Source organism: Pristiophorus japonicus, chromosome 17 (assembly GCF_044704955.1).
Source record: "Pristiophorus japonicus isolate sPriJap1 chromosome 17, sPriJap1.hap1, whole genome shotgun sequence".
NCBI lineage: Eukaryota > Metazoa > Chordata > Chondrichthyes > Pristiophoridae > Pristiophorus > Pristiophorus japonicus.
The window spans coordinates 49,466,758-49,485,240 of NC_091993.1; the positions used below are offsets into that span (position 1 = coordinate 49,466,758).

The 18,483-nt window shown below is 52.3% G+C and overlaps 1 protein-coding gene across 6 annotated transcripts in view; it reads left to right on the forward strand.

The window, feature by feature from the left end:
* Positions 1-14,586, forward strand: part of lins1 (lines homolog 1) — a 48,385-nt gene extending 33,799 nt beyond the window's left edge. For all 6 annotated transcript variants that reach the window (XM_070858709.1, XM_070858711.1, XM_070858710.1 and 3 more), the window contains 3 exons: positions 4,429-5,034; positions 7,630-7,897; positions 13,563-14,586. In XM_070858709.1, the coding sequence (XP_070714810.1) occupies positions 4,429-5,034; positions 7,630-7,897; positions 13,563-14,478 (1,790 nt within the window). In that variant the 3' untranslated portion in view covers positions 14,479-14,586. The remainder of the gene's footprint in view (positions 1-4,428; positions 5,035-7,629; positions 7,898-13,562) is intronic.
* The last annotated feature ends 3,897 nt before the right edge of the window (positions 14,587-18,483 follow it).

Here is an 18,483-nt window from a genome sequence, read left to right on the forward strand (position 1 = left end):
CTTAACAAACTGGTGTGGCTATGCTCAACTTAATTGGAGTTTCTGAATTATGGAAGTAGATTTTTGATGTCCTGATTTGAAGGAGACTCCTGGGTCTCCATAGAATCATTCTGCTTGGTTTATAAGCAGAGCGACTTGGATAGGTTAGGTGAGTGGGCAAATGCATGGCAGATGAAGTATAATGTGGATAAATGTGAGGTTATCCACTTTGGTGGTAAAAACAGAGAGACAGACTATTATCTGAATGGTGACAGATTAGGAAAAGGGGAGGTGCAAAGAGACCTGGGTGTCATGGTACATCAGTCATTGAAGGTTGGCATGCAGGTGCAGCAGGCGGTTAAGAAAGCAAATGGCATGTTGGCCTTCATAGCAAGGGGATTTGAGTACAGGGGCAGGGAGGTGTTGCTACAGTTGTACAGGGCATTGGTGAGGCCACACCTGGAGTATTGTGTACAGTTTTGGTCTCCTAACCTGAGGAAGGACATTCTTGCTATTGAGGGAGTGCAGCGAAGGTTCACCAGACTGATTCCCGGGATGGCGGGACTGACCTATCAAGAAAGACTGGATCAACTGGGCTTGTATTCACTGGAGTTCAGAAGAATGAGAGGGGACCTCATAGAAACATATAAAATTCTGACGGGGTTAGACAGGTTAGATGCAGGAAGAATGTTCCCAATGTTGGGGAAGTCCAGAACCAGGGGTCACAGTCTAAGGATAAGGGGTAAGCCATTTAGGACCGAGATGCGGAGGAACTTCTTCACCCAGAGAGTGGTGAACCTGTGGAATTCTCTACCACAGAAAGTTGTTGAGGCCAATTCACTAAATATATTCAAAAAGGAGTTAGATGAGGTCCTTACTGCTAGGGGGATCAAGGGGTATGGCGAGAAAGCAGGAATGGGGTACTGAAGTTGAATGTTCAGCCATGAACTCATTGAATGGCGGTGCAGGCTAGAAGGGCCGAATGGCCTACTCCTGCACCTATTTACTATGTTTCTAAGAACATAAGAATTAGGAACAGGAGTAGGCCATCAAGCCCCTCGAGTCTGCTCTGCCATTCAACAAGATCATGGCTGATCTGGCCGTGGACTCAGCTCCACTTTACCCCCATAACCCTTCATTTCCTTATTGGTTAAAAATCTATCTATCTGTGATTTGAATACATTCAATGAGCTAGCCTCAACTGCTTCCTTGGGCAGAGAATTCCACAGATTCACAACCCTCTGGGAGAAGAAATTCCTTCTCAACTCGGTTTTAAATTGGCTCCCCCGTATTTTGAGGCTGTGCCCCCTAGTTCTCGTCTCCCCGACCAGTGGAAACAACCTCTCTGCCTCTATCTTGTCTATCCCTTTCATTATTTTAAATGTTTCTATAAGATCACCCCTCATCCTTCTGAACTCCAACGAGTAAAGACCCAGTCTACTCAATCTATCATCATAAGGTAACCCCCTCATCTCCGGTATCAGCCTAGTGAATCGACTCTGTACCCCCTCCAAAGCTAGTATATCCTTCCTTAAGTAAGGTGACCAAAACTGCACGCAGTACTCCAGGTGCGGCCTCACCAATACCCTGTACAGTTGCACCAGGACCTCCCTGCTTTTGTACTCCATCCCTCTCGCAATGAAGGCCAACATTCCATTTGCCTTCCTGATTACCTGCTGCACCTGCAAACTAACTTTTTGGGATTCATGCACAAGGACCCCCAGGTCCCTCTGCACTGCAGCATGTTATAATTTCTCCCCATTCAAATAATATTCCCTTTTACTGTTTTTTTTTCCCAAGGTGGATGACCTCACATTTTCCGACATTGTATTCCATCTGCCAAAGCTTAGCCCATTCGTTTAACCTATCTAAATCTCTGCAGCCTCTCTGTGTCCTCTGCACAACCTGCTTTCCCACTAATCTTTGTGTCATCTGCAAATTTTGTTACACTACACTCTGTCCCCTCTTCCAGGTCATCTATGTATATTGTAAACCGTTGTGGTCCCAGCACCGATCCCTGTGGCACACCACTAACCACCGATTTCCAACCCGAAAAGGACCCATTTATCCCGACTCTCTGCTTTCTGTTAGCTAGCCAATTCTCTATCCATGCTAATACATTTCCTCTGACTCCGCATATTGAACAACTTGGCCCCTTTAATCGTTGGGTTACAAAGGTTCTGCATCTATAAAGGGAATTAGTCTGATGTGTAGGTGGTTATTATTGCAAATTAACAATCTATTCTACTGTTCCTTTTTACAGTTCTTTGCCTGTTTTTGTTTTTTTTCCCCTCTTCCTCAATTCGACTATCTGTCAGTGATCTGCATTAAGCATCAACTCCACTATCCCTATTCAAGGTCGTGAGTGTACTTCACCAAAAACCGTCCGGCTTCTCTCAGCAGGATGTTCAGCGGGAGGCAGGAAGGTTACCACTTCCTTTTGCCACCTTTGCAGAATCCCCAACCATGTCAAACTGACATTGCCTTTCCCTTGGGCTGATGTCACCTCTGTCCCGGGCCTGTCCCAGTCCCTCCGGTAAACCACTTCATCTCCGTCACCATGTGTCTCTCTCTCTCTCTCTCTTTCAATTTGTAGCCCCCACTCTGGCAAGTCACCATGTCACCTTTTGAAAACTGTGGCATTGCACCCCGCAGTCCATCAATCTGCTTCGCTTTCCAGTGACTCTGTGTAAACCCAAGCTATGGAGACTTTCTTTCCCACTCATTTTCTTCTCACCCCCCCTCTTCTTCAAAGTACCGATTTGCGCAAGGATATGGTGCTTTGTGTGCCAGCAATCCCTTACACGGTCCCTAAGGGAACCGTTCTTGGTGTGTTCCTAGACGGTGATTGCTGACCATTGATGGAATAGAGAGACACAGAGAAACTGCAGAGACTGATCCTGTGCTCACGTAACATGTATTCACACCCACTTTCCAGCAGAGGTTGCTAGATGCAGATTAACGATGGGGGCTCTGTGTAATTTTGTTCTCTCAAATCAAATGCAGCGGAGATGAGCTAACTCCACACAGATGGGAACAGACCTGGGCCCTTCCTGATCTCCTTAGCTCATGCCACATTGACAGTCACCATTCTTTAAATGTTCACGTTGGTAAAGTAACTCATTGTCTGAAGGCCTGTCTTTGAGCAGCGTACTTTTTATTATTCGCATCCCAGAGGAATTTTTCTGTTTAACCCTGACGGCGCCAGGGACAGTGCGACTTGTCCAGGCGCCGTGAGCTCTGGGGTGCCGGGACTGCCGGTGAGCGTCCATCGTCCCGAGCTGCCAGCTGCATTGACTCATCCTGCGCTCCATGGATTGACCTGCTGTATACACGATGCAGCCAGAGGCAAACTTAAGTTGGTCAGCCAAATCTCTCTCGCCTAAAGAATGGGGGTTGTGATCCTAAAAAGATTAGAGTAGAGGGATTATGTCAAGATTCGTCTTAAAAGTAGTTAAAATGAGGTAGCGAATATGAAGAAAGAATTTGTTTTTGAATTCCAAATTCTCATCCTTGTTTACAAATCCCTCCATGGGCTCGTCCCTCCCTATCTCTGTAATATCCTCCATCTTCGCAATCCCCCCTGAGGTACCTGCACTCCTCGTATTCTTCCCTCTTGAGCATCCCTGATTATAATCGCTCAACCATTGGTGGCTGTGCCTTCTGTTGCCTCAGCCCCAAGCTCTGGAACTCCCTCCCTAAACCTCACCGCCTCTCTACCTCTCTTTCATCCTTTAAGACACTCTTTAAAACAGACCTCATTTGCCGTAATTTCTTATGTGGCTTGGTGTCAAATTTATCTACATTAAAGGTACTCTATATAATACAAGTTGTTTATTGACTAGCGATTTCAGTGGTTATTTTTTGTAGTTCAAAGTAAACCTCTGAGCTGAAAAAAACCCATTCCCACGTTCAAGTAGTTTATTACTGCTATGTTGGTGTTTATTGCAACGCAACAGCGAGTGAACTGAAAACTGGCATCCCAGAGAGGTGATTATTTCCCTGGAATTCCCAGCAGTCTAAGGGCTATACTAAATCCACCAATGTAAAGTTTGTGTTTATTAATATACAGCCATTTCATTTTTTATTAAAAATAATTTGGCGATTGCAACATATTTGATGCAGATCTCTAGCCTATATCGGTTACTAATTACTACAGTCACTGTAGTCCAAAATAATGAATCTGAAAGGTTTTGAAATGTTTAGTAAATAGTAGATGCTATTTTTTCTGTAGCTATCCTTATTCCTGCAAAGGGAATTCTGTTTGGGCTACTACATAATGAATGTTATAATTAAATAATTGCTATTCTCCTGGGCCATTCACCCTCTGTGATTACTTAAATCTAAACTGTCTGTGTGCCTTTCCTCTCCGACACTTGTCTGTAGTGTTTGTGCTCGATGACCATGTACTGTCTTCAGTGTAACTTTTGAAATTATCCATTTTTGCAGTGACCATACAGAGGCTCCTGGTCCCACTGGACTCTGTATTCGATGGCTTGTACTCCTTCACGTTCCCCTCGTATTCTGCTGACTGCCGACCAAGCGGAGCCCCACCACGACCTGATTCCTGGAGCCTTGCCACAGCCAGTCAACTTGCCCTCATAGATGTACTTGAGGTTTTTGTTGCTGTTAGAATCCAGCTGAAGCTAAGTTCCTCTTGCCTGAGAACTTTATACCTGCGTGCCTCACAAATATTGGGCTGTGTCACTGCCTCTGCTCACTATGTGGTTAAGAAGAGGCTGCTTTTGCTGCTGAAACAATGCATTGTTTGCCATGCTGGGGAAGATGATGGCAGCGGTTCCTGTCAGCGAGGTAGCCACATGCATCTTGACCTGCTGGCTGCGTCTGACGCAGTGTTACAAGCTCTGGCGTCCGGTTGGTTAACACAGGTTCCTGTGAGTTCCAAGCCATGTTTCTTTGGGGGCAGTGAGATCCTTGGTGTAGACGATTCTAACCGTGGGCCAGATCTGGTGATGCTGAGGGCTATAAGTCTAATTCTAATCAAAGCCATGGAAATTAGGGTGCAGAACAGGACCTTTGTAGTCAAAGAAAAAGGTAAGAATTAAATTTTTAATTCTTTTAAGTTATCTGAAGACTTTAAGGAGTAAAGATTGTTATCAATTATCTACCATGTGTTGGTGTCCGACACAGCCACAGAATAAGTGTAAATGGAAAATTATAATTCATGGGCAAAATGGGAGGCTTCAGGATTATCTAAAATAATTTCTCTGGAAGAAATTATATTTGATCAATGTACCCGCACTTAGCACTGCCACCTCAATGCACTAAATCAAACTTCAGTACTTAAAATGACCTTGTATTTCCTTTCCCCAAACCTGCCTCTAGCAACACCTGAGTTTTAAAATTCTCATTCTTGTTCTCAAATCCCTCCATGGCCTTGTCCCTTCCCTATCTCTAACCTTCTCCAGCCCCACAACCCTCTGAGATCTCTGCGCTCCGTTCAATTCTGGCCCCTTGTGCATACCCAGTTTTAATCACCCCACCATTGACCACCATGCCTTCAGCTGCCGAGACCCTAAGTTCTGGAATTCTCTCCCTAAACCTCTTCACATCTCTCTCTCTCTCTCTCTCTCTCTCTCTCTCTCTCCTCCTTTAAGACACTCCTTAAAACCCACCTCTTTGGCCTAGCTTTTGGTCACCTGTCTTATATCTATATGTGGCTCGGGTCACATTTTCTTTGATAACGCTCCTGTGCAGTGCCTTGGAATGTTTTACTACATTTAAAGGTGCTATATAAATACATTGTTGGCCTACACCTTTAAAACACTTCTCAAAACACACCTCTTTGAACAAGCTTTTAGTCACTTCTTCCAACCCTCCCACAAAGTCTCAATATCCACTCCCTTTCCATTTTTCTATATTAAAAGTGCTAATGAAGTATAAGTTGCTGAGCTGTGCCCAATTCCAATTGTTGGTCAGATCGAGATTGTGGAGAGCTGATGGAAACCCAGCCCCATTCATTGTTAATGGTGACGTCACCCATTAATGGGAACAGCCCTTCATTACTGCAGCGGGCACAGTTCGTTGTATAGGACAGCTATTTTTATTGGGATATCAGCTCATTTTCCAGGACACGACCGAGTTTGCAAAGGGTTAGAAGAGTTGGTGAGTATTATCGGGAAGCAATTATTAGGCGATTCCAAGCTTTGTTTGTGGGAGGCAGGAGAGAGACTGAAAGGTTCGAAGTTTTGAGGTGAATTAGTGTCGAAGTTGGTGCAATGAGTCTTGATTTCAACTATGAAGGTGAAGGAAGAAGTAAGTTTGCAGGATGTATTTACAGCCGAGGTAGAATAAGAAAGGAATTGTAAGAGGAGCAGTGGCTTCATTGGCCACAGTGAAGAGAGCAAGTATTAGAGGTGGTTAATTAGCACCAGAAGTGAGGGGGGAGCGAGCAGCAGGGGCAGGAACAAAAGGGTTGCTGGTCGGATTGGTGAACGATTGAAAGTAACGTACTGGGGTACACCCGTGCTGAGACCGCTATTCTCTGTATGTGGAGGATTTGGATTTGGGCGTTGGGAGCAAGATACTGGGCCGAAAATTGCAGTCCGAGGCTTCCTTCATACGAATGCCTCTGATGCGGAAAAAATCTGTGAAACTAGCTGTTGGTTCCGGAGAAATACAAGATTCCGGTCGGAGGCCTTCATTTGCCGCGCTGCGCACAGCAAGATGTCTTCCACGTACGGACGTCTATGCCGGAATCACGTGGGACTGGACCACCAATCACTATGCAGTATTCTCATTTGATGGGAACTCCGTTTGTGCGGGTCCCATTACTATCAATGAGAATAACCTCCTAAAACACCAACATAACACAATCAATTAAAAAAACACCTCACATATTTAAAATTAATTGAAATTAAAAGTCAATAAATGTTTTATTAAAGATATTTTGTGGAATATTTTTTGTGTTTTAATAGGGTTAAAAATAAACTTGCCTCAATTACAGGGTTTTTAATATACATGAGTGATTAAATTAAATTTTTCTATGTTACACTGGTAAAAGTTACCTATCCGCCTGCTTTTTTTTTATCGGGCGTAAAAGTTTGAAGGACTATCGCTGAGCAAATAGCCCAATCTCTGCCGCACAGATACCCTTCCTGCAGGGATGCATGGAATCTGTCTCAACAAATTTTGACAGACCGGAAAAGCCGGTTTTCGGTGCATGCGCATTGCACCCCGAGAACCGGCTTTTGCGAGGCCTCGCCGGGAGCATGCACACATTGAGCACACCCAGCGAGGCCACAGTTTTCAACCCAGAAATTTGCTGGCAAGAAAAAAAGTGGCAAACAATGAGAAGAACAGTAAAAGATTTCAGGAAGAGGAAAGGGCAGGTCAGTGGATGAGGCAATTTAATGTGGAGAAGTGTGAGGGAGGAAGAACAAGGAGTGGCACTGAATGGAAAGATGCAGAGGGTATTAATGAACAGAGAGACAGAGATTGAGTACTGAGCCAAAGCTAACTTTTGCACCAACTTGTTCTGTCCTGACCTACAAGTCTCACAGGTGCAAATCACAGTGTTGAAATTCGATCCACTTCCACAATCCTGAGGTGCAAGAGGAGAGCATCTCGCCTCCTTCCTTCTGTAATTCATACTCATGACCTGATCAGTTCTACATTTGGTGTTTGCAGATTCCTCTAATGTATTTCGCACACTGCATAGGAGCAGGCCTGGAGATGGTGCTGACTGTACCTTGTTATTCGCAAGCTGCCTGAGGGCTGAGCTTCAGTCTAGTGTGTCTCAGCTGATGTTGTTTCTGAGGCTGCACCTGCAGTGTCCTGCACATTCCCAGCAGCTCTCTCATCCGTGTGCCTGGGTTTCCTTGCTGTTCACCGAGCAGGATGACGATCTCGTGGAGGCCGCCAGAGCACTGCTAACCATCTATACACACGCCTACAGGTTGGTTGCTCCTTCCTACTTTGATCAGATTGTTTAAACATGATGCAAACGCTTGTCCACAATTTAATATTTCCCTTGGTGGCGAATCCTAGGGTTGTAAAAAGTTCTAAAATATGTTTGAAGGGGAACTAGCACTAAAATAGAGTTTTTTCTCGGTCAGAGATTGGCATTTTTGTTTCGCACCTGTCTTCAGAGACTTTGAAATCAACACGGAACACTAACAATATTCCAACAGTCGATAGTCAAGGGGTTATAGGGGGGGAGGAACTTAAAACAATCACAATCATCTAAGGAGGTGGTACTCAGTAAGATAATGGGACTAAAGGCAGATAAATCCCCTGGACCTGATGGATTGCATCCTAGGATATTTAGAGCAGTAGTGGCAGGGATTGTGGATGCATTGGTTGCAATTTACCAAAATTCCCTGGATTGGAAAACTGCAAATGTAACGCCCCTATTTTTTTTTTTTTTTTAAAGGGAGGCAGACAAAAAGCAAGAAACGATAGATCAGTTAGCCTAACATCTGGTTGGGAAAATGTTGGAGTCCATTATTAAAGAAGCAGTAGCAGGACATTTGGAAAAGCAAAATTCGGTCAGGCAGAGTCAACATGGATTTATGAAGGGGAAGTCATGTTTGACAAATTTGCTGGAATTCTTTGAGATGTAACGAACAGGGTAGATAAAGGGGAACCAGTGAATGTGGTGCCTTTGGACTTCCAGAAGGCATTTGACAAAGTGCCACATAAAAGGTTACTGCACAAGATAAAAGGTCACTGGGTTGGGGGTAATATATTAGCATGGATAGAGGATTGGCTAACTAACAGAGAACAGAGTCAGGATAAATGGTTCATGCTCTGGTTGGCAATCAGTAACTAGTGGGGTGCCGCAGGGATCAGTGCTGGGACCTCAACTATTTACAATCTATATTGAAAGAAGGGACAGAGTATAATGTAGCCAAGTTTGCTGACGATACAAAGATGGGAGGAAAAGCAATGTGAGGAGGACACAAATCTGCTAAAGGAAATAGACAGGCGAAGAGAGTGGTGAAAAAATTGGCAGATGGAGTATAATGTTGGAAAGTGTGAGGTCGTGCACTGGCAGAAAAAAATCAAAGAGCAAATTATTATTTAAATGGAAAAAATTGCAAATTGCTGCCGTACAGTGGGACCTGGGGGTACTTGTGCATGGCACGCAAAAGATTAGTATGCAGGTACAGCAAGTGATGGCCAATGGAATCTTGGCCTTTATTGCAAAGGGGATGGAGTATAAAAGCAAGGAAGTCTTGCCACAGTTGTACAGTGTATTGGTGAGGCCACACCTGGAATACTGCATACAGTTTTGGTTTCCATATTTGCAAAAGGATATACTTGCTTTGAAGGCAGTTCAGAGAAGGGTCATGAGGTTGATTTCAGGAGATGAGGGGATTGACTTATAAGGAAAGGTTGAGTCGGTTGGGACTTTACTCATTGGAATTCAGAAGAATGAGCTGTGATCTTATCGAAACGTATAAGATTATGAGGGGGCTTGACAAGGTGGATGCAGAGAGGATGTTTCCACTGATGGGGAAGACGAGAACTAGAGGGCATGATCTTAGAATAATTTAAAATAGATGAGGAGAAATTTCTTGTCAGGGTTGTAAATCTGTGGAATTCGCTGCCTCAAAGAGCTGTGGAAGCTGGGACATTGAATACATTTAAGACAGAGATAGACAGTTTCTTAACAGATAAGGGGATAAAGGGTTATGGAGAGCGAGCAGGGAAGTGGATCAGCCATGATCGTATTAAATGGCAGAGCAGGCTCGAGGGGCTGTATGGCCTACTCCGCCTCCTATTTCTTATGTTCTTATGGAACACAAGATCAGTTTTTAAAAAAAAAGTTTATTAGTTGCAATATTCTTTGCTCTTTTTTTCCCTGGCCCCCTTCGTTCTCCCCCCCCCTCCCCCCCCCCGGCCCCCTTCGTTCTCCTCCCCCCCCCCCCCCCCCCCACGGCCCCCTTCGCTCTTCCCCCCCCCCCCCACCCCGGCCCCCTTCGCTCTCCTCCCCCCCCCCCCCCCCCGGCCCCCTTTGCTCTCCTCTCCTCCTCCCCCCCCCCCCCCCCCCCACGGCCCCCTTCGCTCTTCCCCCCCCCCGGCCCCCTTCGCTCACCTCCTCCCCCCCGGCCCCCTTTGCTCTCCTCTCCTCCTTCCCCCCCCACGGCCCCCTTCGCTCTCCTCCCCCCCCCCCGGCCCCCTTCGCTCTGCTCTCCTCCCCTCCCCCCCCCGGCCCCCTTCGCTCCCCCCCCCCGGCCCCCTTCGCGCTCCTCCTCCTCCCCCCCCCCCCCCCCCGGCCCCCTTCGCTCTCCTCTCTCCCCCCCCCCCCCCCCCCCCGGCCCCCTTCGCTCTTCCTCCCCCCCCCCGGCCCCCTTTGCTCTCCTCTCCTCCTCCCCCCCCCACGGCCCCCTTCGCTCTCTCCCCCCGGCCCCCTTCGCTCTCCTCCCCCCCCCCCCCCCGGCCCCCTTCGCTCTCCTCCCCCCCCCCCCCCCCCCCCCCGGCCCCCTTCGCTCTCCTCCCCCCCCCCCCCCCCCCCCCGGCCCCCTTCGCTCTTATCCCCCCGGCCCCCTTCGCTCACCTCCCGGCCCCCTTCGCTCACCTCCCCCGGCCCCCTTTGCTCTCCTCTCCTCCTCCCCCCCACGGCCCCCTTCGCTCTCCCCCCCCCCCCCCCCCCCCGGCCCCCTTCGCTCTCCTCCTCTCCCCCCCCCCCCCCGGCCCCCTTCGCTCTTCCCCCCCCCCCCCGGCCCCCTTCACTCCCCCCCCCCCGGCCCCCTTCGCTCTCCTCCCCCCCCCGGCCCCCTTCGCGCTCCTCCTCCTCCTCTCCCCCCCCCCCCCCGGCCCCCTTCGCTCACCTCCCCCCGGCCCCCTTCGCTCTCCTCCCCCCCCCCCCCCGGCCCCCTTCTCTCTCCTCCGGCCCCCTTCGCTCTCCTCTTTCTCCCCCCCCTCGGCCCCCTTCGCACTCCTCCCCCCCCCCCCCCCGGCCCCCTTCACACTCCTCTTTCCCCCCCCCCCCAGCCCCCTTCGCTCTCCTCTCCCCCCCCCCCCCCGGCCCCCTTCGCTCTCCTCTCCCCCCCCCCCCCCCCGGCCCCCTTCGCTCTCCTCTTCCCCCCCCCCCCCGCCCCCTTCGCTCTCCTTCCCCCCCGGCCCCCTTCGCTCTCCTTCCCCCCCGCCCCCTTCGCTCTCCTTCCCCCCCGCCCCCTTCGCTCTCCTTCCCCCCCGCCCCCTTCGCTCTCCTTCCCCCCCCGCCCCCTTCGCTCTCCTTCCCCCCCCGCCCCCTTCGCTCTCCTTCCCCCCCCGCCCCCTTCGCTCTCCTTCCCCCCCCGCCCCCTTCGCTCTCCTTCCCCCCCCGCCCCCTTCGCTCTCCTTCCCCCCCGCCCCCTTCGCTCTCCTTCCCCCCCGCCCCCTTCGCTCTCCTTCCCCCCCGCCCCCTTCGCTCTCCTTCCCCCCCGCCCCCTTCGCTCTCCTTCCCCCCCGCCCCCTTCGCTCTCCTTCCCCCCCGCCCCCTTCGCTCTCCTTCCCCCCCGCCCCCTTCGCTCTCCTTCCCCCCCGCCCCCTTCGCTCTCCTTCCCCCCCGCCCCCTTCGCTCTCCTTCCCCCCCGCCCCCTTCGCTCTCCTTCCCCCCCGCCCCCTTCGCTCTCCTTCCCCCCCGCCCCCTTCGCTCTCCTTCCCCCCCGCCCCCTTCGCTCTCCTTCCCCCCCGCCCCCTTCGCTCTCCTTCCCCCCCGCCCCCTTCGCTCTCCTTCCCCCCCGCCCCCCCCGGCCCCCTTTGCTCTCCTCTCCTCCTCCTCCCCCCCCACGGCTCCCTTCGCTCTCCTCTTCCCCCCCCCCCCCCCCCCGGCCCCCTTCGCGCTCCTCCTCGCCCCCCCGGCCCCCTTTGCTCTCCTCTCCACCTCCTCCCCCCCCACGGCTCCCTTCACTCTCCTCCCCCCCTCCCCCCCCCCCCCCCGGCCCCCTTCGCGCTCCTCCTCTCCCCCCCGGCCCCCTTCGCTCTCCCCCCCCCCCGGCCCCCTTCGCTCTCCTTTCTTCCCCCCCCCCGGCCCCCTTCGCTCTCCTCCTCCCCCCCCCCCCCCCGGCCCCCTTCGCTCTCCTCCTCCGGCCCCCTTCGCTCTCCTCTTCCCCCCCGCCGGCCCCCTTCTCTCTCCTCCGGCCCCCTTCACTCTCCTCTTCCCCCCCCCGGCCCCCTTCGCTCTCCTCTCTCCCCCCCCGGCCCCCTTCGCTCTCCTCTCTTCCCCCCCCCCCCCCGGCCCCCTTCGCTCTCCTCTCTTCCCCCCCCCGGCCCCCTTCGCTCTCCTCCCTCCTCCCCCCCCCCCGGCCCCCTTCGCACTCCTCCCTCCTCCCCCCCCCCCGGCCCCCTTCGCTCTCCTCTCCCCCCCCCCCGGCCCCCTTCGCTCTCCTCTCCTCCCACCGGCCCCCTTCGCACTCCTCTCTCTCCCCCCCCCCCCGGCCCCCTTCGCTCTCCTCTCTCCCCCCCCCCCGGTCCCCTTCGCTCTCCTCTCCCCCCCCCCCCCCCGGCCCCCTTCGCTCTCCTCTCTTTCCCCCCCCCCCCCCCGGCCCCCTTCGCTCTCCTCTCCTCCCCCCCCCCCGGCCCCCTTCGCTCTCCTCTCCTCCCCCCCCCCCCCCGGCCCCCTTCGCTCTCTTCTTTCCCCCCCCCCCCCCCGGCCCCCTTCGCACTCCTCTCCTTCCCCCCCCCCCCCCCCCCCCCCGGCCCCCTTCGCACTCCTCTCTCTCCCCCCCCCCCCCCGGCCCCCTTCGCTCTCCTCTCCTCCCCCCCCCCCGGCCCCCTTCGCTCTCCTCTCCTCCCCCCCCCCCCCCGGCCCCCTTCGCTCTCTTCTTTCCCCCCCCCCCCCCCGGCCCCCTTCGCACTCCTCTCCTTCCCCCCCCCCCCCCCCCCCCCGGCCCCCTTCGCACTCCTCTCTCTCCCCCCCCCCCCCCGGCCCCCTTCGCTCTCCTCTCTCCCCCCCCCCGGCCCCCTACGCTCTCCTCTTTCCCCCCCCCCTCCCCCGGCCCCCTTCGCTCTCCTCTCCCCCACCCCCCTCCCCCGGCCCCCTTCGCGCTCCTCTTTCCCCGGCCCCCTTCGCGCTCCTCTCCCTTCCCCCCCCGCCCCCTTCGCTCTCCTTCCCCCCCGCCCCCTTCGCTCTCCTTCCCCCCCCCGCCCCCTTCGCTCTCCTTCCCCCCTGCCTCCTTCGCTCTCCTTCCCCCCCGCCCCCTTCGCTCTCCTTTTGCCCCCTTCGCTCGCGCTGACAATTCCTGTGTGAGCCCAGAGTCAGGATGCCCGAATGAGATCCTCCTTTCATCTCATGTCCGCACGTGGATGCTTTTCAGTCGCAGTCACTGAATACAGTCAGTAGCAGGAATCAACTATTGAGTTTTTCCTGATCTTGCCTATGTGGAAGCTGCTTTCATTAATGCAGCATTACTCCATCTCATCAGCGTACTCAAGAGCTGCAATCTGGGGTCCGTCTGACAAGTACTACAGCTGTATTTATCCATTCAGCCATCAGAGGAGCCAGACCAAGATTCCAATCCGCCCCGTCCACACCTTGAGAGTTTGTGTCTCCTGAGATTTGAACTGGTTGGTTTGGATTGCTAAGTGCTTCATTTGCAGGGTATTTATCGCCACTTCATATCTCTCTACAGATCGTTAGGCAGTTACCCTCAGGAAAACACAGGCACCTCTCGTGAAGCACATGAACATTGCTTCAATCCCCACTGCATCTTCTTGCTGCTTTTACAGAGTTTAGCATTTGATCATTCTGTCCTGCTGGATTTCCTGATTTCGGCTGAAACCTGCTTCCTGGAGTATTTAGTGAGATACCTGCGGCTCCTTCGTGAGGACTGGCAGCCCTTCTGCAGCATCTGTGCTCAGTTTGATGCTGCTGCTGCTGCATTATGTTCGCCTGCAGTCAGTGAAGTCTCTGCCGATCTCGATCTCACTGCTGGGGTAGAGCGAGACGGGACCAGCAGTCAAACTGGCACCCCCCCAGCACCGCACCTTCTCGCACCCAAAGGAGAGCCAGGGCACGGCGGAGACACTGCCAGCAGCAACAACTCTCAGCATCTGGTGACCATTGATAGGCCCTGGCCACTCGGGCTGCCCCTGGGCCTGGTGGATTACGCGAGCTCGGAGGACTCGGACAGTGATGGAGTGGAAGCTGCCTACATGAATATCCTCAGCCTGGAAGGCAATCCGGGTGATGGTGAGATAAATAACACAGCAGCAGCTGGAGAGGCAGTGACACACGCCCCAGAAACAATCAGGAGCATCAATGTTGTAAGTAATCAGAGAGGTGTAAATTCACACAGTTGTGAAAAAGACACAATAATAGCCGTGCCCTTGCAGGGAACATTTAAGAAATCAATGAGCTGTTTGACTGAATTGAGGAAAACCATTGGCCGGTTGCAGGGAAGGAGTCTTTTTCCCTACAATGCAACGGCGTTGCTAAAACTGCTGTTAGATATTGAGGCACGCAGCAGAAAAGGTCATTCAATCTCTGCCGAACTGCCAGTGATGAACAACTTATCTGACAATCCAAACAATGGGCGGACTGTGTAAAAACGTGGGTCGTTTATGTCTGGTGAGTTTATTGATGTGAATTTTCTCCAATAATTGTACTATATTGATTTATGATTCATACTTGTAAATAAAACTTAACACAAGAAATCCTGTTGAGTTAAATTCTTTGGTAAAATATCAAAGATTGCACTGAATAGAATGAAGAACAAGACATGAAATTGGGTAATTTAATCGATGCTGTTAAATTCTAAATTGAAACATATACAGTGTTGGAGAGATTACACGGAGAGTCTCTAAACTACCAATGTTTCACCGTGTGGCTGAGACACACACCTGCGTGAGAACACCAGCGGCAGGTTGGGGCCATAAAAGGAGCAGCGAGCGGCGGCCCCGGCATACTACCTCGGAGCAGCGCGAGCTGGTGCAGGAGGGCGACGGCAGCGAAGAGTGATGCCAGCAAGGTCCAGGTCAGTGATAGGAGCATGGAAAGATTCAGCACGAGCAGCGAAGGAGCTGAGACACTGGAGGGATGTGATCGGGGCCCAGGGGATGTGAGAGTTCAGGGGCAGCACAGGCCTGCCCACACTGCGATATGTGTGCGTGCTAGGTCCGTGCAGCAGAGCAGGTCTCCAGTCGTCTTTGTTAATCCTTGCCACTGGACCAAGACCGAGCTCCGTCAAGCCCGTGTGGTGGCTGGTGTGCAATGGCCAGCACACGTTTAAAAAAAAATCCACGCACGGGCATCTTCCACCCTTCAACATGTAGTTCGGGTCCTTCATTCGAACTCATCCTTTTTTGGCGTGCAAGCAAGTCATCCTCGTTTCGAGGGACCGCCTATGATGATGAGACACAGAACAAGAACAGATGGTTAGAATTTCTATCCTAATGTTTTAGGATTTGGTTCAGTAAAAACACATCACATCACAAAGAAAGCTGGAAACATCCGAGCGCTATCACATGTCGATGAGGCCTCATGTATCCAGGTTCTTAACAAATTTCCTTCCCTTTTTGAGCCAGGCATTGGAAACTTTTCCAGGGCGAAGGTGCGGATCCACTTGGTCCCAGAGACGCGAGCTGTATCTCACGTGATGAGGGAGAGAGTGGAAATCGAGCTGGACAGGCTGCAACGCGAGGGCATCATCTCCTCAGTGGAATTCAGTGAGTGGGCCAGCCCGATTATTCCAGTACTCAAAAGTGATGGCGCGGTCAGGATTTGCGGCGATTATAAAGTAACTAGTAATCGTTTATCGCTACAGGGGCCTACATGACTCAGGAGTTGGAGGAGTCTTCGAAGGGCCTCACCTGCATCAACACGCACAAGGGACTGTTCATCGACAACAGATGCCCGTTTGGAATTCGGTTGGCTGCAGCGATCTTGCAGAGAAACAGGGAGAGCCTACTCAAGTCGGTACCACATGCTGGTCTTTCAGGACGACATATTGGTCATGGGTCGGGACACCGCCGAGCACCTACAAAACCTGGAGGAGGTCCTCCAGCAACTGGATCGCATAGGGCTGCAGCTGAAGAGGTCGAAATGCGTCTTTATGGCAACAGAAGTGGAGTTTTTGAGGAGAAAGATCGCGGCGGACGGCATTCGGCCCACAGCCTCTGTCTTGGCGTCTATCAGGAACGCGTCCAGGCCACAGAACGTCACGGAGCTGCGATCGGTCCTGGGACTCCTCAACTATTTTGGTAACTTCCTACCGGGGTAAAGCGCCCTCTTCGAGCCCCTACATGCTGGGATCCCTTGGGACATCAGGGGATGTGCTCCCTGGTGGCGGAACATGGGAGTGCATACTTTACAGATACACAAAAACTAAGTAATTGCTTTTGAGAAAGCCAGAAACATTTTATGCTCCAACAAGCTGCTTGTCTTGTATAACCCGTGTAAAAGACTTGTGCTAGTATGTGATGCGTCGTCTTACGGAGTCGGGTGTGTATTACAACAAGCTAACGTTGCGGGGAAGTTGCAACCTGTCATCTATGCTTCCAGGAGCTTGTCTAAGGCCGAGAGGACCTACAGCGTGATTGAGAGAGAGGCATTAGCGTGTGTGTTCGGGGTAAAGAAAATGCATTAGTACCTGTTTGGCCTCAAATTTGAGTTGGAAACGGATCACTAGCCCCTCACATCCGTGTTCGCTGAAAACAAGGGAATAAATACTAATGCCTCAGCCCGCATACAAAAGTGGGCACTCGCGCTATCAGCGTATAACTATACACCATCCGCCACAGGCCAGGCACCGAGAACTGTACTGATGCTCTGTCGACTACCATTGCCCACCACGGGGGTGGAAGTGGCGCAGCCTGCAAACTTGTTGATGATTATGGAAGCGTTTGAAAATGATAAATCACCTGTCGCGGCCCGCCAGATTAGGACTTGGACCAGCCAAGATCCTCTGTTGTCCCGAGTAAAAACCTGTGTACTGCATGGGAGCTGGGCCAGCATCCCCGTTGAAATGCAAGAGCCAATCAAGCCGTTCCAGCGGCGCAAGGCCGAGCTGTCCATTCAGGCAGACTGCCTGTTGTGGGGTAACTGCGTAGCCCTACCAAAAAAGGGCAGGGAGACGTTCATCTCGGATCTCCACAGCGCACACCTGGGTATAGTAATGATGAAAGCGATAGCCAGATCCCACTTGTGGTGGTCTGGTATCGACTCTGACTTCGAGTTCCTGTGTACGGCAATACAGCGTATGTGCTCAGTTGAGCAACGTGTCCAGAGAGGCACCACTAAGTTTGTGGTCCTGGCCCTCCAGACCATGGCCGAGGATCCATGTCGAATGTGCGGGCCTGTTTCTTGGTAAAATGTTCCTGGTGGAGGTGGATGCTTTTTCAAAATGGATTGAATGTGAAATAATGTTGGGAAAGACCGCCACCGCCACCATTGAAAGCCTGAGGGCCATGTTTGCCACCCACGGCCTGCCTGACACACTGGTCAGTGACAACGGGCCATGTTTCACCAGTGCCGAATTTAAAGAATTCATGACCTGCAATGGGATCAAATATGTCACCTGGGCCCCGTTTAAACCAGCCTCCAAATGGGCAGGCAGAGCGAGCAGTACAAACCATCAAACAGAGCCTTAAACGAGTCACAGAAGGCTCACTTCAAACCCGCCTGTCCCGAGTACTGCTCAGCTACCGCACGAGACCCCACTCGCTCACGGGTGCCCCCAGCTGAGCTACTCATGAAAAGGACACTTGAAACCAGACTCTCGCTGGTTCACCCCAACCTGCATGATCAGGTAGAGAGCAGGCGGCAGCAACAAAATGTAAACGATGGTCGTGCCACTGTCACAGGAAATTGATCTGAATGATCCTGTGTATGTGCTAAACTATGGATGTGGTCCCAAGTGGATCGTGGGCATGGTGATGGCTAAAGAAGGTCAAACTAGACAATGGACAAATTTGCAGAAAGCACCTGGACCAAACAAGGCTGTGGTTCACAGGCTGCCCTGAACAACCCACAGCAGACACTACCTTTTCGAGCCCACAACACACACCCAAAGGATCAACGACACCACACCGGACCAGGAAATCGAACCCATCACGCCCAACAGCCCAGCAAGGCCAGGCTCACCTCGCAACCCTGCAGGGCCAACAACGCGCCAGCCCAGCGAGAGCACAGCCAACACACCAGAACAGACATTTGTATTGTACCGAGGCGGTCTACCAGGGAAAGAAAGGCTCCCGACCGCCTCACCTTGTAAATAGTTTTCACTTTGACTTTGGTGGGGGAGTGATGTGTATCTGTAAAGCATGCACTCCCATGTTCCACCACCAGAGAGCTCATCCCCTGAAGTCCCAAGGGATCCCAGCATCCCTTGGGAGCACTGTATATAAGCTGGCCCCTAAGGCCTGTTCCTCACTCTGGAGTGTCTTAAAGACTGAGGTCACTGTTACTTTAACCTCCCTGTGTGCAGCCTCATCTGTGTTAGGAACACAATAAGAAGGAACAGCTTTTCGCAGCTTTCTCTTGCAGCGTACTGGGGGTGCCAGGCCCATATCTGAACCTCCCTTTTCTGCAGGAATTAGAGGGGGCCTTAAGGC